General features: G+C 60.2%; 2 protein-coding genes and 1 long non-coding RNA gene across 7 annotated transcripts in view; 2 read left to right on the top strand and 1 right to left on the bottom strand.

Moving 5' to 3' along the window:
* LOC125638561 (uncharacterized) overlaps nucleotides 1-1633 on the top strand; it is a 29134-nt gene extending 27501 nt beyond the window's left edge. For both annotated transcript variants that reach the window (XR_012669139.1, XR_007357255.2), the window contains one exon: nucleotides 106-1633. This is a non-coding gene — a long non-coding RNA (uncharacterized LOC125638561). The remainder of the gene's footprint in view (nucleotides 1-105) is intronic.
* A 3515-nt stretch (nucleotides 1634-5148) lies between these two features.
* On the bottom strand, nucleotides 5149-9293 carry LOC125638274 (carbonic anhydrase 4-like). Its single transcript, XM_048853816.2, has 8 exons — nucleotides 9215-9293; nucleotides 9033-9062; nucleotides 8230-8394; nucleotides 7543-7691; nucleotides 7162-7251; nucleotides 6856-6928; nucleotides 6416-6579; nucleotides 5149-6105 (listed from the first exon to the last, which is right to left on the bottom strand). The coding sequence occupies exons 1-8, from the start codon at nucleotides 9291-9293 to the stop codon at nucleotides 5896-5898; spliced, it is 960 nt and encodes a 319-aa protein (XP_048709773.2). The 3' UTR covers nucleotides 5149-5895.
* A 3005-nt stretch (nucleotides 9294-12298) lies between these two features.
* Nucleotides 12299-19011, top strand: ARMC5 (armadillo repeat containing 5). 4 transcript variants are annotated; one of them, XM_048853751.2, is made up of 6 exons: nucleotides 12299-12640; nucleotides 13533-13640; nucleotides 14115-14952; nucleotides 15205-16646; nucleotides 17182-17314; nucleotides 17545-19011. In XM_048853751.2, exons 1-6 carry the CDS (start codon nucleotides 12334-12336, stop codon nucleotides 18335-18337), a joined length of 3621 nt encoding a protein of 1206 aa, XP_048709708.2. In that variant the 5' UTR covers nucleotides 12299-12333; the 3' UTR covers nucleotides 18338-19011. The 4 variants fall into 4 exon arrangements, with proteins under 4 accessions (XP_048709708.2, XP_074986166.1, XP_048709709.2 ...); XM_075130065.1 differs by having other exon boundaries at nucleotides 12499-12609; XM_048853752.2 differs by having other exon boundaries at nucleotides 12613-12676.
* Nucleotides 19012-20196: the final 1185 nt, after the last annotated feature.

The raw sequence follows: 20196 nt of genomic DNA, 5'->3' as shown, positions 1-20196 counted from the left end.
GCCTATGAATGGCACCCCGATTCTGTCAGGGGAATGGAAGTTGGGTAATGGTTTGTTGTCACAGTATATGTGTTCCCTGTCTGCTGTTCTCTTGTCTCTTCACAGGTATACCAAGGATTCCCAGCCTCTCCCCTTGGACTCTCCCGTTCACTCCTTACAGCCCGGTGACTCTGTGCTTGTTCGCACCTGGAAAGACGAGCCTCTCCAGGAAAAGTGGAGAGGACCCTATACCGTCCTGCTGACCTCCCATACAGCGGCAAAGATCGAGGGCCACAAGAACTGGATCCATCACTCTCGTCTGAAGGCAGTACCTGCCCCCTCGTCAGCAGAACAGTGGACCGTCCAACCTGCTGACTCCTCATCTAGTGACGATCTCGGGCTAAAGCTACTGTTTAAAAGACACAAATAGCGGGCACCTTAATGCTAAAATGGGCCCACCCAGGTATTGGAGACCTTGGGTTGGGAAAACTCTGGTAATAATTAATTGAGTAACATTGTTATTCTTTGTATTGGTATTTCCAAACTGTGCATATCGGGAGCATAACTCCTTTGTTTTGCTTGCGCACCATGTTGCTAATTTAACAAACCAGACTGATTGCTGGGTATGTGCTCCAACTCCACTGTCCCCTAAAATGGGAATGCCCCTTGACATGCTGCCCTTGACCCTAGCAGAATTAGCCACCACCAAAGAGCAGGAAAGAACGAACTCACCGTTCTGGAACAAGACCTCTTTACAGCAAGCCACCTATCAGGACCAGGAGTATTCAGTTGCAGTACTCACTGAAGGAGTGTTATGTTTTACCCGAAACCAATCTGATCCCTATGGGCATCCTGTGGGAAAGAACTCCTGTGTTATTACACAGTGGGCTGATGGGTATTGGATAAAGAGCAACAGGGGAGGCCAACGGTGTGGGTGTAATGGTTCCTCCCCTTTTAGGGAAACACTTACAAATAATCTTACCACAAAAAAGGGGGTTGGAAATGTAACTTGCCGTCCAGTTAATATCTCCAATGTAGCAAGCCAATGGTGGGTTTGTAGTGGTCCCTATGGCGAGTGTAATTTGAACAGCACAATTAGAAACGCCCCCACTTGTACCCAATCAGGAGGATGGGATGCCCCCCTAGGGGCATATGAACTGTTTGGAAAAGCAGCCTTAAATATCCCAGGAATCCCCTTAAGAAACAGTCCTTACTGGGCCCTACAGGGTCACTATTTTGTATGTGGCCGAAAGGCTTACAAGGTGCTGCCAGCCAACTGGACAGGTAGCTGTTATATAGCTCATGGAGTTCCTCATCTTTCCATAACTGCCACACTGCCCAAAGGAAAGATTAGAAATGCCCGAGACACCTCTGTTGAGTCACGAGAAAAGACCCTGCGGCGACTGACTAAGGCATTGGAGGGCAATATGAAGAATCCCCTCACAACCGAGAAGCTGGTAGGGTGCTCTGTACTGGGAATAGCACCACTGTTTACCGGGCTAGCCCTGGCATGCATAGGCCGCTATACTGTAAGGCTGCAGATGGTACTTGAGAAAGTGGCCTTAGAGTTGGAGGACTCGGTTAGTGATTTAGGGTCAGCAGTAAAAACATTAAATAAAGAGGTACAGCAGCTCAGGACGTTTTCCCTCCAAAACAGGCTGGCTTTGGACTATCTCTTGGCATCCCAAGGAGGGTTTTGTGCCCTCGTCGGGCCCCGATGTTGTGTATATGTAAATGATAGCAGTTATGAGATCTATGAAAAGGTGGTACAGGCTGAGGCCCATGCCCGAGCCGGAGCACAGGTTGCCTATACTGCCCCAGAGAACGATTGGTTGCAAACCTTGTTTTCAGGCTGGGGTTTGTCATCTTGGCTTGGTGGTTTATTTTAGCCAGCTATTGAAATTTCTCTTTCCTGTATTGCTTGTATTACTGGTATTATGCTGTGCGGTATCATGTGTCAGGGCCCTTTTGCAAAAGTTAATAAGTCATTCTCTTCAGGGCTATCACAAAGTGCTTATGCAAAGTCCTATTGTAAGGAAATAAGTAGCCCAAGTGAGAAAACTCAGAGCCAAGGCTGTTGAGTGTTCTCAAAGGGGGGAGTTGTTGGGAACACTGGGGCATGGCCACTAGGTAACTCGAGGGGATGGAAGACCACGAGTGTCGATGAAGCCCCCTCGCACTAGGCCCCGGTGTTCTTTCCCCCCCCTCCCCCCCCCCTCCCCCCCCCGCCTGGAGGCACTCGCAGCAGCTCTGCGTGCTAGGCCCAAGTGTCCTTGGCCCCCCCGCCTGGAGGCACACACAGCAGTTATGCTGAGAATCTGCAACAGTATGTTGCAGAGTCAGACTGCCTGAAACTAAGCAAGGCCAAACAGGGGAGATATGGAAGAACAATGCTGAATAAAGCAGCTTTATGTATAGTTTAACAAATGATACAAAGAATCATTTCAACAGAAATGATTAGGGGGCTGGAACACATGAGTTATGAGGAGAGGCTGAGGGAGCTGGGATTGTTTAGCCTGCAGAAGAGAAGAATGAGGGGGGATTTGATAGCTGCTTTCAACTACCTGAAAGGGGGTTCCAAAGAGGATGGCTCTAGACTGTTCTCAATGGTATCAGATGACAGAACGAGGAGTAATGGTCTCAAGCTGCAGTGGGGGAGGTTTAGATTGGATATTAGGAAAAACTTTTTCACTAAGAGGGTGGTGAAACACTGGAATGCGTTACCTAGGGAGGTGGTAGAATCTCCTTCCTTAGAGATTTTTAAGGTCAGGCTTGACAAAGCCCTGGCTGGGATGATTTAACTGGGAATTGGTCCTGCTTTGAGCAGGGGGTTGGACTAGATGACCTTCTGGGGTCCCTTCCAACCCTTATATTCTATGATTCTATGATTCTATGAATCAGGGAACTAGCTGGGAACTGGATTGGCTGGCTATATGGATACTTGGAGCAGCTTGCTATTGGATAAGTATGCTGGGAAAAAGGATGTATAAAAGCCTGTGTAACTTCCTGCTCTGTTGTACAGGATTTGAGATTCAAATCTCCCTGTACCTTTTTGAAGCTTCAAATAAACTTTTCTGCTTCTCCACCCCGTTGTGATTATTGGGTGCAGCACACCGGGTAACGAACCAACTCAAGCTGTTGTTCAGCCTCTCGGCACTGGGTGCCGGCAACACCACCACAGTAAGGGAATCTGCTACTGGCAACTGAAGAGGCTGATTTACAGCAGTTCGTGCCGCTCCAGAGCCCACTAAAAAATCTATTTCTGAGCTTCCCACCCGCATCTTTACTTGGGGTTCTGGGGGTAGGGTGGTCCGTCACCCCTGATACCCCTATTCCTGCTCCACCATCGCCATCACGGAGGCACCCCCCTTTTCTTTCCTCTTTGGGCACTCATTTTTCCGGTGTCCCTCTTGTCGACACAAGGCACACTGGTTGCGACCCAGTCGTCTCTCCTGCGGGCCCGGACGTTCGTGTCCATGGCCCCTTCCTCCCCGACCACTTCTCTTAGTGCCGGCCTGTACCGCTGTTACCATCAATCTCACTTGCTCTCTCTCCTTCTCTGTCTCTCTCAGACTATAAGCTCGGTTTGCAGTCTCTAAGATTTGTGTCATGGTCATGCCCATTAAATCCTCTTTTTTTTGTAACTTTCTCTTAATATCAGGGGCTGCTCTGCTCGTAAAAATTCCCTTAATAATTGACTCAGTTGCCTGATCATCGGGGTCTGCATTAGTGTTCTGTCGAATGGTGTCCCGAATACGCTGTAGAAAGGCCCCTGGGCTTTCTTTTAAATCCTGCATTACTTCATATGGCTTTGCCCAATTATTATGTCGGACAGCCGAGTGACGGAGTCCATGGAAAAGCAACTCCTTATAGGAGGTAAGGCGGGTCATATCCCCAGGATCATTCGGATCCCACCTGGGATCTGCTCGGGGGACTTGTGCATCCGGGTCAGGGACATTAATACGACCCCGGTCGTACCATCTCTGTGCCTCCTCCCTTGCCTTGGACACAACCTGTTGTCTTTCAACCTCAGACAATAGGGTTCGCAGGAGGACGTTACAATCATCCCAGTCCGGCTTGTGGCTGCTGAGGCACCCCTCAAAGACTGATATAAACCGGCTTGGGTTGGTGGAAAACTCTCCTGCCTGTGCTTTGAAAGCTGCTAAGTCTATTGGATTGAATGGCACATGGGTGTAAACTTGCATAGTGGTAGCCTGACGTCTGTCTGCCCCTGGGCAAGCCACAATGGTCTCGGTAAGCAAAGGATAGAGTCCCACCGAGGGGACAATCTCTGTAACCCGAGGCATCCTACCCTTATAAGGTGGGGGCGTGGGGGCCGAAGGGGACACCGGCTCTGCCATTACAGTGGGGGTGGGGGTCTGGGGACTAACATTAGCTACTACCGAACCAGTCGGAGTCAAATTACAACTCTGCAGAATTTCAGCTCTATTCTATTTCTTAAAGCCATAAACGCTTGTGCATACAAGTATTCATTCCATTTACCCATTCACTGACAAAACAAAACTAATTGGAGGATTATGTTGTAATTAATTGACCCTCCTGGTGGCCACCACTCCTGGTCCTCTAGTTGATATTGAAGCCAGTCAACTGTACAGAATCGTTTTAATTGGCTCTTAGTCATCGGATCCGCACCAAATACCTTCCAGTTTGCTAGAATGCACTCTAGGGGCGTACACCGTGCCCTAACCCCCGAGCTCTGTCCCTGTCCCATACCTACAGAGTAACTCTGGGCGTCCCCAGGTTGCAACAGAGCATACAATCTGGATTTCAAAAGGTTCCTACCTTATCCAAGGGACCGGTTCTTCACCGTGGCCTGCAGCTGCTCCTCCCCCATGTCTAAGGGACCGGTTCCTCACCGTCGTCCACAACAACTTCTCCACTATATGAGTGTGTTGCACCATTGTGCCCTCCGGGGTCTATCAAATCGCGTCTCCTCCGAGGCCCCCGGTGAACTCACCGGTGCACGCTGGGCGTCGGTTCTCGCCGCAATCCTCGACCTCCAGGAGGGGTCCGGGCAAGGCTAAATTGCAGCCTCGTCACCCACCCAGGGACGCCAAAAGCTGTTGCCGGCACCCAGTGCCGAGAGGCTAAACAACAGCTGGAGTTGGTTCGCTGCCCAGTGTGCTACACCCAAGAATCACAACGGGGTGGAGAAGCAGAAAAGTTTATTTGTAGCTGCAAAAAGGTACAGGGAGAATAAAATCTCAAATCCTGCACACAGAGCAGGAAGTTACACAGGCTTTTATACATCCTTTTCCCCAGCATACCTATCCAATAGCAAGCTGCCCTAAGTATCCATATAGCCAGCCAATCCAGTTCCCAGCTAGTTCCCTTGTTCTCTGTATCATTTCTTAAACCATACATAAAGCTGCTTTATTCAGCATTGTTCTTCCATATCTGCCCTGTTTGGCCTTGCGTCGTTTCAGGCAGTCTGACTCTGCAGCATATTGTTGCAGATCCTCAGCATAACTGCTGCGAGTGCCTCCAGGCGGGAGGGGGCCCAAGGACACTTGGGCCTAGTGCAAGGGGGCTTCATCGACACTCGTGGTCTTCCATCCCCTCGAGTTACCTAGTGGCCATGACCCAGTGTCCCCAACAACTTGCTTGCTTTTAGACAATGGTGGGCCCCAAACCAAAATGGAGTCACATATGCTAACTTTTCCTTAACAGATATATTAGCTGAAGGTTGTGTTCCCATCCAGTCTCCAAGAGGACTGTGATCAATGCTGTCTCCAGGACTATGGAGCAAAACCTATCACTATTTTATCTATGGGGAACTGAGGCCCAGAGCGGGGATGGTGCTTGATGACGGTCACATAGGGAGTCTGTGGCTGAACCAGGAATGGAACCCAGGAGTCCTGGCTCCTAGCACCCCCCGTGTCTGGCTCTGTCCCTTTATAGGTGCCAGGCAATTGCTGCGGTACTGATGAGCAGAGGGATCAAGGTTGCAGGCCGCAGGGTGGAAGAGGAGCTGGGGGCGACTCGGAGGCCCAACGAGGCCTGCACGTGGCGATTCCCAAGGCTCTGCAGAGGCCGGTAGTTGTTCTGTAGCCGGGGCCCAGCATCTGAGTTTGTGGAGCTGAGGATGGAGGGGAACGCAGCCACCTGGGGAGAGAGAGACAGATTAGTGTGGGGGGGTCAAATTGAGGGGGGAGGCAAACTTGGGGTGCCCTACTGCGTGCAGAGGAGGACACCCCATCAATGGAGAGAACTGGGAAGGTTCTGATGGGGACCACTTTGGAGCAGAGAGAGTGGGGGTTTGAACAGCAGAGGGGAGGTGAGCTGGAAAAAGAGCCCAGGAGCCCTGACTCCCAGCCCCCTCTGCTCTAACCCACTAGACTCCACTCCCCTCCCAAAGCTGGGGAGAGAACCCAGGAGTCCTGACTCCCTCCCTTCCCCCCAGCCCCACACTCACCACGCCAGGAGGCACCAGGATGGGGTCGGGGAAGACAGTCCAGACCACGACTTCGTCACAGTTGGGGGTGGTGAGGGAGCCCTGGTAGCGGTAATAGCGGGCTAGGTCCACGGAGCCCAGGAGCTCCCGCAGGGAGAAGGAGCCGTCCAGATCTGTTTTCTTCTCTGGAGGGGCAGAGGGAGAGTGAGGGCCCCTCCCAGAGCTGGGGATAGAACCCAGGAGTCCTAGCTCCCAGCCCCCCTGCTCTAACCCACTAGATGCCACTCTCCTCCCAGCTTTAGGGACAGAACCCAGTAGCCCGGACTCCTAGCCCCAACCCCGCTCCTCTCATCCATTAGTCTCTCTCGCCCCCTGGTGGCACAGAGCTGTACTGTCCCCAGCCCCAATGCTAGGCCAGCCGTAATCCACCTCTCGCGCACCCCAGTTCAGGGGATACTCACCCTTCAGAGCCACCTTCTTCAAGTGTTGGGTGAAGGAATCCCAGGAGTGGGAGGGGCGTGTGTGGGCTGTTGCCTGAGGGACAAGACCACATGAGTACAGCAAATAGAGAAACTGAGGCGTGGGGAGGGCTGGGAGTCATAGAGTGACTCAGGGTAAGACTCCGGTCCCTCCTCGAATCATTAGATACCATTTCCCGTCCAGAGAACCCAGGAGTCCTGCTGCCCAGCCCCCACTGGACCCCGCTGCCTGTCCAGAGCTGGGGATAGAACCCAGGAGTCCGGGCTTGTCGCCCCGCACTGCCTCACCTGGAGGAAGAAGGCCAGCACAGCGATTCCCTCGGGATCCTTGAGGGCGTCAGCCACGCTCAGGTTGTTCTTGGTATGAACAATGTGGAGCTAAAGGGGGAGAGAGAGAAAAATTGGAGAGTGCCCCCTATGGAGCCCCTGCGTGCTCCCTGCAGCACAGCGCCCTCTACGGAGCCCCCCACCTGCTCCCTGCAGCACAGCGCCCCCTGCTGAGCCCCCCGCCTGCTCCCTGCAGCACAGCGCCCCCTGCTGAGCCTCCTGCCTGCTCCCTGCAGCACGGCGCCCCCCGCTCTGCCCCCACAGCCCACTCCAGACCGTACAGCATCCCCTAGCTCTGCACTGGGGCACTGGGGCCAGTGCTGCGCCCCCTGCCTCTCTCACCTCCATGGAGAATCCTTGGTAATTGATGAAATGCTCCGAGCCAGGCTGGGCTGCCCCCTGGCCCCAGTGCAGGTGGAAGGATTTGGCTGTGTAGATAGCTGGGAGCCCCTGGGCGCTGAGACGGAGCCCATCTGCTAAAAGCACGTCCACTGTAGGGGGTGGGGAGAGAGACCAACACAGGGAATGGGACCCAGGCGTCCGGAGTGGCAGTGCTGGGCACTCACTCCGGGGCAGGGACCAGGGTGGGGAATGGGACCCAGCAGGGCTGTAACATGGGCAGGGTGAGCCGGGCAGCCACCCAGGTGTGCCCCACTGTTTGGTTCAGAAGCTGGTGGGAGCAACCTGCCCGCTTGGGCCCCTGGGTCTCTGAGCTATGGGGAGCCAGGGTGCTGGCTGGCTGCCAGGCAGCCCTCCCTGCCCTGTGCCCCGAGCCAGGCCACCTCTGCACAGCCAGGTGCTCCCCAGGCAGGGCGGGTGGCAGGGCTCCTCTCCCCTTCTGTGTTAAATGGAAGGCAAAATCGGGGGGGGGGGGCCACAGGCCCCCTGCCTGCCCCCCCATGTGTCACCTCTGGGGGGCACAGATATGTTTGCTCACCACAGGTGCTAAAATGCCTAGTTCTGGCTCTGGGACCCAGGCATCTGGCCTGGCAGTGCAGGGTGCTCGGTTTAGGGGCAGTCTGTGCCTACCTGTCGTCCCCTTGTTTTCCATGGAGATAAGCTTCCTGGCATCCCCATAGCCAGCGAGGGACACAGCCCCCAGGTGGGGATTGTGGACAGTATCAAGGGTGACGATGTTGATCGGGGATTGCCTGGTGCCGTTACAGTGACCCAGAGCCGCCCATGTCTCTGGACCTGCCAAGAGGGGAGAAGCCAACAGGGAGGGGGAAGGGCCACAGAAGAAAATGGGGGAGGAGTCAGAATGTTAATCAGCTGGTGTCACCCACCCCAGAGGTGGCTGCATGAATCATAGAATATCAGGGTTGGAAGGGACCTCAGGAGGTCATCTAGTCCAACCCCCTGCTCAAAGCAGGACCAATCTCCAATTTTTGCCCCAGATCTCTAAATGGCCCCCTCAAGGATTGAACTCACAACCCTGGGTTTAGCAGGCCAGTGCTCAAACCACTGAGCTATCCCTCCCCCCAAATTTTAGTCCAAGAGTCAGGATTCCTGGGTTCTGTCCCTGACTCTGGCAGCGGAGTGGGCTCTGGTGTGATAAAGTGGGGGAGCTGGGAGTCAGAACTCCTGGGTTCTCTCTGCAGCTCCGGCCAGGGAATGCTGTCTAGTCAGTTAGAGCAGGGGAGGCTCCTGGGTTTTACACACGGCTCTGGGAGGGGTTGTGGTTTAGAGCAGGGAGGTGGGGCTGCCCCACCCCTTCTCTGTGCCTCAGTTTCCCCACCCACCCAAAAAGTGAGAAAAGAGTAATTAATCCCACTCTGGGTGAGGTCAAAGGCTGCATGTCTGTGTCGCAGGGGATGGATGGGTTCTCTTACCACATTTGGGGTCTTCGTAGCACCAGGAACCTGCAGGACAGAGAGAGGTGGGGGAGGGGGTCAGAGCCGGGAGGTGGCCAATAAATAACCACATCCTGCTGCCCCCTCCCTCCCCTGCGCTTGGCCCCAGCAGGTAGGGTCACTGTAGAGCAGGGGCGGGGCGGGCTGGGGAGCAGCTTTACCTGTTGTATCGGCACTGGTGAAGCCGGCGCCCAGCAGCGTCCCCAGGACAATGAGGTGCTGGACCCAGGCAGGATTCATGTCTCCGATGTCACCTGCTGACAGCAACCTGGAGAAAGGATTGGAGAGTCTGGATTCAACTCCCCTGCCCTGGTCCAGCCAGTGCCCCACTCTGGGGCCAGATTGGAGCCTGCGCCCTAGAGGGGACAGGCCCCATGCCTCATTTCCCACCCCTGGAGCTGGCGCCCCTACAGGAGACAGGCCCCTAGAGATGCTCAGCAGCAAGCAGTTCTCACCTGCTCTGTGCCTGGTGGGGGAAGGTCACACTGCAGGGGTGAAGGGCTCCTTGCAGCTCCTTATATACATGGGGTCACCGCCCAGTCCAGCCCAGTGCAGCCGGGGGGTGGAATTACAGGGAAGGGATGAGTTACATCCACGGGGTGGGGCAGTGACAGAGAGAGGTTGGGAAGGGAGGGAGAGAGAAAACCAGGGAGTGGGAAGGAAAGAGGGGGACGGTGAGAAAGAGGAGAAAGGGGCGCCAACCTGGGAGGCCGTGGGCACCCTCTGTAGGGGGAGAGCTGGTCTCAGATGCCCACGTTGGCTCTCGCTCTTCTTGGAAGGGATGTGCAGGGGAGATGGCGCAAGAAGGAAGTGACACAGGGCAGCCCGGCATGGGGCACAGCATGTCCCCCACTGCTGGAAGGGTACCTCATACCCACCCTGGGGTGAGCAGATGTCCCTGAACCACTGCCCCTTATTGCCCGCCGAGAGCTGGGGATGGAACCCAGGAGTCCTTGTTTCCTGCTCCTCCTGATCTAACCCACTAGATCGCACTCCCCTCAGAGCTGAGGGCAGAACCCAGGTGTCCTGGCTCTCAGTCCCCACGTCTAAATTATTAGACTAGACTTTTGCCACCCTCAGTTATTGGCACTCAGAGGATAGAGAGCGCCCTCTATTGAGCCCCTCCCACTCCACTCCCGCACAGCACCCCCTAATGCCGCTCTGGGGCATTGGGCCAGCCCCCTCTCCTGAACTACCAGGTGTGTTCATAGCTCCCTGAGGGCGTTCGGCAGCTGGCGGGTGTACAAGGTGAAGATGCTGATGTCATCTTCTGTAACCCCATGATACCCAGATCTGTTTCCCCATCTGCTGAAACTCAAGCTGGGCGGATGGAGCAACCGTGCTTCCTGGGTTTACAGGTTCTCATTTCCCATTTAACAGGCTGAGACTGACTCACAACAGTGTCAGGCTGGTGTCTTTCATACAACCTGCTCAACATGTGGGGAATACCCACAGGTCTCCAGGAGCCAGAAGACTTCCTTGAACCCCTCAGCTGGGGCTAGAACCCGGAGTCCTCACTCACAACCTCCCATCTCACCTACTAGACCCCACTCCCCTCCCAGAGCTGGGGGGAGAACCAGGTGTCCTGGTCCCAGGATGGGGTGCAAGAAGGGTCAAAGTTGGCGTTGATCCCCCACCCCTGCCCCGACTGGTTCTCTAGCCTGGAGATGTGGAGTCGCTGGGACCCTCTGAAAACAGGGCAGGAGGATGAGGCCAGATAATTTTGGTGACATACCACGGCCCATACAAGGGTTTTAAATTCATGAGGTTGGCTGCTTCCCCACTGTGACCTGTACTGACCATGACAGTCATTAATGGGGGGCAGGGTCTAGTGGGTTAGTGTAGTGAGTGGGATGGGGGAGGGCTGAGAGTCAGAACTCCTGGGTTCTCCTCAGAGCTCTGGGAGGGGAGTGGAGTCCAATGAGTTAAACAAGGGGGGTCTGGACTCAGGACCAGTTTGGGGTTAGGGGGCTCAGATCACAAAGGCATGTGGGGACAGGGGACAGAGGACTCTCTCTTTGTCGGTAGCATCTACAAGTCTGACTGGGAACCAGTTTGGATAACTGGGCCAGCTTGTGGGAACTGGTCTGTGTTGTACCCAGAGGGAAGTGTCTTCCTCTCCTCGCTGGGAGCCTGTAAACAGGCAGCTGCTGACAGTGTAAACTCTGCTGTGCTTCACCCCAACAACTGATCTCCCCTCAGGCCTGGGGGTTGTGCAGACAGAGGTCATGTCATCCTTGCTTATAACCTCTGTCTCTCTCCAGGGGCCCAGCGCCCCTGAGGGGTTAGTGCTCTGCACAGCTAAAGCGTGGAGAAGAGATGGTAGGGATGGAGTCTATTGTTTTGGAGGGGGCATGGGAGCCAGGACTCCTGGGTTCTATCCCAGTTCTGGCAGGGGAGTGGGGTCTATTGGGCACCTGCAGGGGGTTAGGCCAGATGACTCCTGCAGTCCCTTCTAACCCTATGAATCTATGATCAGACCCTGGGGCGGTGGGTTCCCATCTTCTCTGCAGTTCCTCCGAACTCCCTGATGCAACGCTAGGTGAACTGGTACCAAACAGGAGCCTAGGGTGCAGCTGCCCCCTGCCAACCTGTGGGCCCCCCACCCAGTGCGTGTGTGCTGATTCCTGGGGGGCTTTCAGCCCTGCCTATGGTAAGTTTGCGCCCCACTGCAGTCGGACATGTTCTCCTGGCGTGGCATGTGGGGAAAGTGAGGCACCAACTGGGGAAGGGAGTCAGTGAGGCAGCCAATGACAGAACCCGAGTCCTGGCTCCCGCGCCCCCTCGAACCCACTCCCCTGCCAGAGCCGGGGACAGGACCCGGGAGTGGGCGCTAGGGTGGGTGACAGCAGCTGTCCAACAGTCTGACCCCGCCCACTGGTTCTCTGTGGCTCCTCCCCCTCCGTGTAGACCCCTCCCCGCTCGTCAGCGCCAGGGAGGTGGCAGACCCCCGGGCAGTGTGACAGCCCCCGCAGCCACGCCCCCAGCGGAGGTGAGAACCGCAGCCCCCGGCAGGCATTGCTCCCCGCCCGAGCAGAGCCCCCCGCGCTATGCCTTCTGGGAGCTGTAGTCCTTTCCCCATCAGCTCCGGTGGGGAGAACTACAGCCCCCACAATGCATCGCGCTCTCCCCGCGCCTCGTGGGAGGTGTAGTTCTACCGACCGCCTTTAGCGCGGACCCTGTCCGGGCCCGAACTACAACTCCCACAAACCCCCGGGGCCGGACCCCTTTCAAGGGCCCCCCCTTCCCCCGTTGCTCTTGCCCTTGGGCCAGTCCCGCGATGGCCGCCGCAGCCGGGGGGAGCTGCCCCGCCGAGTCGCTGGGCTACTGCCTGGCCCAGCTGCGGGGCGGGGCCGAGCCCGGGCTGGGCCGGGCCCTGTTGGCCCTGCGGACCCGGCACATCAAGCAGCCCGGCGGGATCGAGCGGTTCCGGGCCCGCGGGGGGCTGGGGCCCCTGCTGGGGCTCCTGGCTGGGGCCCTCCGGCCCCGCCGCACCCTCGACCTGGCCCTCAGCATCCTGGGCAACTGCTGCACCGAGGGGGGGAGCCGGGCCCAGGTGCGGGAGCTGGGGGGGATCCCCTCGCTGGGTGAGTGACGCGATGGGGAATCCCCGACGCGAAATGGTACGGTCCGGGGCCACCTGCCAGGCCTGGGGGTGCAGCCTGGGTGTCGTCCCCCCCCCCCCCGAGCCAGAGTGGTACAGTCCAGGGTTACCCTATTCCTGCCAGGCCTGGGGGTGGAGCCTGGGTACTCCCCCCTCCCCGAGCCAGGGTGGCACAGTCTGGGGTTACCCTGCTCTGGGTCCCCCCTCCGAGCCAAAATGGTACTGTCTGTGGTCCCCTTGAGATGTAGTGGTATGATCTGGGGTTACCCTGCAATGGCCAGGCCAAATTGGTACAGTCTGCGGTCTCCTTGCACCTGTTAGCCTGGAGGTGCAGCTTAAATCCCACCGAGCTGAAATGGTACTGTCCAGGGTGCCCCGCAGCCGAAGTGGCATGTTTCTGGATTCTCACGGTCCAGGGTTGCCCTGCGCCCGCCCGCCTGCCCGCCCTGGGAGGTTGCATCTGGGGCCCCTGTGCTCTCACATTGTGGAACTTGGGCTCCCCCATTGGTGCTGCAATAGTGCTGTGCCTTGATTTCTCTTTTCCCTGGGCACGGCGTGGCTTGGCGTTCGCCCCGTGCATGCATGGTACAATTTGGGGTCCCCACTGGTGGTACAGGCCTGTGCCCCCTCCATCTCTCCTTGGGTCTCATGTCCACCCCAGAGGCGGCTACATTTCCGCACTGGACAAGGGATCGCTGTATAAACAGCCCCCGTGCCCCACCCCGGAGGTGGCTGCACCTCAGCGCTGGACGAGAAATCCCTGGATAAACAGCCCCTTTGACCCCCCCCAGAGATGGCTGCATCTCAGCTCTGTGCGAGGGATAATGCACTCACCATGGTTCATAGATGTTTTCTTTCTCTCTCTCTCCCCCCAGTGATGATCCTGAAATCGCTTGGAGTCGAAAGTATCCACAACCGGACAGCACGGGCCCTGGGCAACCTGGCCATTGACGTAGAGAACCTGCAGGCTATCCATGATGCTGGTGAGTGGGGTCATGCCCCCCCCTTGCCAACCTGCGAATGGAGGATGGGAGAAGACTAGGAACTGGGATTCTTGCCCCATATTGGGGAGCCCCTCGGATCCTGCTAGCTGAAGTGTAGTACTGAGGCTCACCCCGTACTGGGAATCCCCTGCTGACCTGGGCTGGGGTAATGGGAATTGTTCCATACAGGGAGCCCCTCTCTGCTTGCTTGCATGGGAGTAATAGGGGGGCTCACCCCCATACCAGGAGCGCCCTGCTGACCTGAGGGATAATGGGGTTCACGCCTATATTGGGGAGCCCACTCTCTGATCCCTTGTGGGGGTAATATTGGCGTTCACCCCGTACCAGAGAGGAGCCATGTTGGGGTTCACCTGCATACTGAGGAGTCCCCTGCTGACCTGGGAGGGGGTAGTTGGGGTTCATTCTCTGGATCTGGGGCTCACTAACCCCCTTTCTCTCTCCGCCCCCTCCCAGGTGCGGTGCCACCCCTGGTTCAAGTCCTTGCCAGCTCCCAGGACAGCGAGTGCCTACAGAGCATCATTCGGGCCCTGCGCAACCTGGGCGCCACCCCAGCGCACCGCCTGGTGCTGGCCCAGCAGGGCGCGGTGCGGGCCATCGCCGAGCGCCTGGCTGCCAGCCCTGACGACCCCGCCCTGGCTGCCGCAGCTGCCCGGGCCCTGCTAGAGCTCACCAAGGGCTGCAGCCGGGACTGCGCCGAGCAGCTGAGCCTGGGGGGCGGGGTGGCCCCCCTGGTGGCATTAGCCGGCCACAGCAAGCGGGCAGTGCGGGAGGCGGCCGTCTCGGCGCTGTCCAATCTCTGCCTGCAAGGGATGCTGCGGCCGGCCGTGGGCAACGCTGGAGGCGTGGCGGTGCTGGTGGGGGAGATCCGGCGCCGGCGAGGGGCGGGAGCCGCCGGCGCCGTCCTGCAGCCCCTGGTCAGGGCGCTCTGCCTGCTGTGCCGGGAGGCCATGAACCGCAGCCGGGTACGGGAGGCCGGCGGGCTGGAGCTGCTGCTGGCGCTGCTGCAGGATGGGCGCCAGCGAGGCTCCCACGCCCGGGTGGTCGTGGCCTTCGTGGCCTTCTTCTACGACCAGGAGGCGCTGGAGGTTCTGCAGGCCGGTGGGCTGGTGGCCCTGCTGGTGGGGCGGCTGGTGGCCCAGGGCCAGTGGGCTGCGCGCTGCGAGGAGGAGGACAAGGAGGAGGAGGGAGAAAGCGAGGACGAGCGGGACGCTGCCTCCTTTGACTTCCCCCCCGAGGGGCGACGGGAGAGCGGGGCACCGGAAGGGGAGTCACCCAGCTTCCAGAGACTCAGGTGAGCGTCTCTCCTGGTGTGCTTGAGGCTCGCTTGAGGGGTTCTCCTCCCCACTCCCTAGTGCTCCCCCTGCCCCCCCGGCCCTCCTGGTTTCCCCACCCCCTGCTTGCTCCAGTGCTCCTGACTCACTAGCTTGTCTCCCTTCCCTGTTCCTGCTCGCTTGCTCTGGGCTCCCTTGGTTCCCCCTTCCTCTCTGCACTTGGGGCTTCCTTGACCCCCGCCCCAGCTCTCACTCCTTCCCTCTTGCCACAGGTCCTGGCTGCTCTCTGAGGGTTACATTGCCAGTCCCGGCGACCTCTCCCCACAGTGGTCCCCTGACGGCTCCTTCAGCCCCACCCTTGAGCTGCAGGACGACACGCCGGGGCCTGGCCGGCTGCCTGTGGGGCTGGGCTCGCCCACCTGCTTAGCTCCTCCGTCGCTGGAGCCGGCTGCCAGGGTGCAGTGCTTGGCACCCGGGGCAGAGCTGGACTCAACTGTGGCTGATGGGAGCCATGTGGCAGAGACGCCAGGTGCTGAGGCACCGGTCCTGGCACGTTTGGCTACAGCCGGAGCTGCCAGGCACCATCCAGCAGAGTTACTGCCAGCTGCAGCACCGGATTTAGCTGCCAGGCACCATACAGCATTGCCTAATCCAGCCAGGACAGGGGAGCACAGCGCAGCCCCCATGGTGCTGCTGGCTACACCAAAGTCCCCTGGGACCAAAAGAGAGAATCTGGCACAGATTGCCCCGGATGCTGCCAGCACCGCCCAGAACCTGCAGGCTCAGTTGCCACGGTCGGCGACCCCGAATGAGGAGCTCTCGCCAAACTGCGCTTGGACTGACTTGCAAAATCCAGCATGGTTTCCGGCTGCAGCAGCCACCAAAGAGTTGTGTCCAGGCACCCTGGTGTCAGCCGGGCCTGGCTGGCACGTCACGGCACCATCAGACGAGCCAGGTCCAGCGCTGATGTTGCCAATTCCCACCGGGGCCAGCCGGTCCGATCGGGCACCAAGCCCTGTTCCCGAGCGTCTGCGTCCGGCGTCGCCAATTCCCACTGCAGCCAGCCGGTCCGATCGGGCACCAAGCCCTGTTCCCGAGCGTCTGCGTCCGGCGTCGCCAATTCCCGCTGGGGCCAGCCGGTCCGATCCAGCACCGAGCCCAATTCCCAAGGATATACATCTGATTTCTCCGATTCCTACCGGGACTGAGCAGCGCCTCCTTGCCGATGACTTCCTGGAGCCCCAGCCTGCCACTTTCTCCTCGCGGCGCCGTGGCAAATCACGTCCCCATCCAGACGTGGCCCCTTCCACACCGGCTCTCTTCCATCCCCCAGGCGAGGCCCTGGCCCCGCAGTTCTTGCTGTGGGGTGGGGAGGAGGAGCTATCGGCCCCCGAGGCACCTGCCCTGCTGCTGCTGTCCCGGTTCTCCCAGGCTGAGGATCCCAGCCGCAGCCTGGTGACGGGCCCGGTGCTGCGGGGGCTGCTGACCTATGTCACCGGAGCCCCCGTCCCGTTACCCCGCTGCCTGCGGCTCCTGCATCGGCTCACGTGCAACCCCATCTGCCTGGAGGCCTTTGTGCGCTGCTACGCCCCCTCCATGTTGCGGGCCTGGCTGGTGCTGGGCGTTCCCCCAGAGGAGGCTGCCGCTGTGGGACATGAGACCCCCAGAAGCCCAGGCTGCAGGCACCAGGCTGGCAGGAGGTTCAAGGAGTTGGGTGAGTCCTCTCCCCCGCTGAGCCCCGGTCCCAGGGTATGGGGATCCCCCGCTGTGCCCCAGGGGTAGGTGAGCGCCCCAGTCCTGGGCAATGGGGGTCACCTTGCTGCATTATGGGGCTCCCAGCATCCCAGTGTGAGAGCACTCTGTCCCCGAAGAACTTGAGTCCTCTCTCCGGTAACCCCCCACTGAGGGAACTGGGGTTTGCTCTAGGTTAATGGGGGTCTCCTGCTCCCCAGCTCAGGGTGAGCCTCCTACTTCCGCTGTCAGGTTCACAGTGCCCCGGCGTGGTACTAGGGGGAGCTGTGTGGCAGGGCGCGGGGCTGGGCAGGGAATGCTGCGCGGTGGGGGCTGGGCACCCTGCTGGGGCCGGGGGGGGGGGGGGGGGGTTTGGAGGGATGCTGTGTCACTGGAGCTGTCGTGCCGTGGGGCGTTGGGGGCGGGGGGCTCATGCTGCAGGGGCAGGGCAGGGGGATGGGAGATCTGCGCCGTGGGGTGTTGGGGGAGGGGCTCTGACATGCTGCTCCCCTCCCCAGGCGAGACCCTGCTGTGCAATCTGTGTGTTCAGGCTGAGTCGGCCTTCGGGGCGGGCGTCCTCACCCACATGCTGCTCTCAGGCACCGAGGCCGACCAAGTGGCCTGTGCCGTGGCCCTGCCCCTCATCTGCAGGTGGGTGGCACCGGAGGGGGGGTGTGCATGGGTGGGCAGGGGGCTGGTCATTGAGGGGGCTGGGCCCAGCTGGTGGAAGGAGGCCGTTCCCGGGGAGGTGGTGGGAATGGAGGCTGCGGGGGAGGTTGTGGGGCTGATCCAGGGAGATCCTGGGCCCATCTGGTGGGGGGAGGGGGAGGCTGGGGGGCCGATCCGGGGACTGATCTATACCCCCCCCACCCGCCCCGCAGGAAGAAGTCTCTCTGCCGGAGGCTGCTCCTGGAGCACTCGGGCCTGCGCCTCCTGCTGGCTGCGTTGACAAGTGGCGCCGACCCGCCCTTCACCTTCTATGCCGTGGACTCGCTCTCCCTGCTGCTGGGGGCTGCCGCCCCCCTCCCCGCCCCGCCCGCCCCCAAGCGCTCCCGGCTGGCAGCCTCCCCGCCGTGCCCCTACGAGCGGCTGGTGAGGGCGGGCGGGGCGGACCTGCAGTTCCAGCTGGACTCGGGCGCCCTGGTGCCGGCCTCGCGCCCGGCCGCGTGCGCCGGCTCCGACGTCCTGCGGGCCATGCTGGCGGGCGGGTTTGCTGAGGCCCGCCAGGCCCTGGTGCCCATCCGCGGGGCGGCACCCGCCCCCTTCCTGGTGCTGACCCACTTCCTGCATGGCTGCCGGGGCGAGCCGTGCCCGGCCCTCGGGGGCCTGTTCCCACCCGGCGAGGGGGAGCTGGCGGAGCAGACGCTGGCGGTGGCCGAGCAGTTCCTGCTGCCCGAGCTGCAGGAGCTGGTGGAGGAGGCGTTGTGCCGGGAGCACCTGCGCCCCGGCGCCGGCCCGGACCAGCTGTACCGGCTTGCGGAGCGGCTGGGCCGCGGTCAGCTGCTGCGCCGCTGTGCCCGCTACGTCCTGCTGGGGGCGTCGGAGGAGCCCGCCGGCCGGGCGGCCGCGCTGGTGCGGATCCTCCGAGTCACCGGAGACCCCAAGGGCCTGGCCCAGGAGCTGCTGGAGGTTGCCATGGAGACGCCATGGGGAATGGGCACTGATGGGACCTAGGCTAGGGGGCTGGCTGAGAGCACCGCCCATGCCCCTCTGGCTGGGGGGGAGGGGCTGGGCGTAGGGCACTCTCTGTACCCCTCTGGGGGAGGGGCTTTGGGAACAGAGGAGGTTGGGGGTCAGGAAGCTGTGGGGAGGTTAATAGTGGGGGGGAACTGAGGGGGAGAAATGGGGTAATGGCAAGGTGAGGAATGGGTATAGGGGACCCATGCAGCGAGAGGTATCGGGGCAGTGGGGATGAGCTGCTGCCCCCCAGGAAAATTTGGGATCCCTTCTCTGGAGTGAGCCATCTCCCCTTCCCTCGGTCTATGGCACAGGGTGGGAGCCTGCCTGCAACCTTCCCTGAGGAAGGGATTGTGGTGTATTTGGGGGGGGGGTCCCTACTTTTGCAGCACAGGGCACCCCAATTCCCTACTTGAGGCCACAGCGAGCAGCTGGGGGGGGGCCTTGACTGGAGGCTGGCGCAGGGCAGCGTGTGGGCTTTGTCTGCACAGAGATCTGCCCCCCCCTTGTTTCCTATGTTCCAGGTAGGGTAGGCCCGGGGGATGCTGCAGGGAATGGTGAGGGGCAGCCGGGGTTGCTGCTCTGTGCTGGCGAGGGGGATGGGTGTGTACAACGGGAGTGTATTGAATAAGCTACTGTACGTGGAGAAATACAGGGTGGGCTTCGCTATGCACATGTGTCTGTCTCCCTTCATTCTGCTGCGTCCCCCCCACCCCCGAACTGGGGAGAGAACCCAGGCTCCCAGCATCATCATCTTCCCCCCCCCACCCCCCTCGAATGGGGGAGAGAACCCAGGAGTCCTGGCTCCCAGCATCATCATCTTCCCCCCACCCCCCTCGAATGGGGGAGAGAACCCAGGAGTCCTGGCTCCTACTCCCCAGCCTGCTAGACCTGATCCTGGACCCCCAGAGCTGGGGAGAGAACCCAGGAGTCCTGGCTCCTCGCCCGTGCTACTGTCTGTCCCCGTCCACCCCAGCTGAGGCTAATCTCCCATCTCTGCACCTGGCTGGGGTGTGGCGGGGGCAGTGGCAGCGTGGGATCTGCCCCCGACCTGGGGGGGGGGGCGGTGCCTGAGGCTGGAAGGGGCTGGGGACACGGGGACAAGGATGGGGGTGGTGGATGGGGGGTGGGGGGGAACCAGGCTGTGGACTCCCTGCTTGGCGCTGGCTGCTCTTCCAGCTAGGCCCCCCCCCCTTCCTCCCCTCCCTGTGTCACAGGAAAGGCCTGCTGCTCAACTGCTTCCAGATGGGCTGGGGGGGGGGGGGAAGGGAGGGCCGCTTCCTGAGTGCGGGGGCTGGGATGTGTCATTCCCCCCCCAGCCTCTCCTCTGTCCCCTGCCACTGGGAGCCCCCCCAGCCTCTCCTCTGTCCCCTGCCACTGGGAGCCCCCCCAGCCTCTCTTCCTCCCCCTCCAGTCTTTCCTCTGTCCCCTGCCACTGGGAGCCCCCTCAGCCTGCCCTCCATCCCCTGCCACTGGGAGCCCCCCCAGCCTCTCCTCTGTCCCCTGCCACTGGGAGCCCCCCCAGCCTCTCTTCCTCCCCCTCCAGTCTTTCCTCTGTCCTCTGCCACTGGGAGCCCCCTCAGCCTGCCCTCCATCCCCTGCCACTGGGAGCCCCCCCCAGCCTCTCTTCCTCACCCCCAGCTTCTCCTCTTCTCCCCCCCCGAGTCTCTCCTCTACCACTGGGAGCCCCCCCAGCCTTTCCTCCATCCCCTGCCCCTGGGGGCCCTCCCCCAGCCTGCCCTGCCCCCACTATCACTGCCAGGGGTCCCTCCTGGCTCCCTCTGTTCCCCCCATCACCCACCTCCCTCGCTCCTGGGATCTGCCCTTCGCTCCCCCCTCTGGCTCTCCCGGCTGGG

Source organism: Caretta caretta, chromosome 6 (assembly GCF_965140235.1).
Source record: "Caretta caretta isolate rCarCar2 chromosome 6, rCarCar1.hap1, whole genome shotgun sequence".
NCBI lineage: Eukaryota > Metazoa > Chordata > Testudines > Cheloniidae > Caretta > Caretta caretta.
The sequence above is the reverse complement of the archived record's forward strand: the minus strand, read 5'-3'. Positions and strand labels throughout refer to the sequence as shown.

Excerpts from the sequence above, each read along its gene's own strand:
- LOC125638274 (XM_048853816.2), bottom strand. The coding sequence starts at position 9,293 with ATGAATCCTGCCTGGGTCCAGCACCTCATTGTCCTGGGGACGCTGCTG. Across the intron at positions 6,929-7,161 it reads TGCTGGCCTTCTTCCTCCAG|GCAACAGCCCACACACGCCC; the intron begins GTGAGGCAGTGC and ends CTTGTCCCTCAG. Across the intron at positions 6,106-6,415 it reads TCCTGGTGCCTCCTGGCGTG|GTGGCTGCGTTCCCCTCCAT; the intron begins GTGAGTGTGGGG and ends CTCTCTCCCCAG.
- ARMC5 (XM_048853751.2), top strand. The coding sequence starts at position 12,334 with ATGGCCGCCGCAGCCGGGGGGAGCTGCCCCGCCGAGTCGCTGGGCTAC. Across the intron at positions 13,641-14,114 it reads GCAGGCTATCCATGATGCTG|GTGCGGTGCCACCCCTGGTT; the intron begins GTGAGTGGGGTC and ends GCCCCCTCCCAG. Across the intron at positions 17,315-17,544 it reads GCCCTGCCCCTCATCTGCAG|GAAGAAGTCTCTCTGCCGGA; the intron begins GTGGGTGGCACC and ends CCCGCCCCGCAG.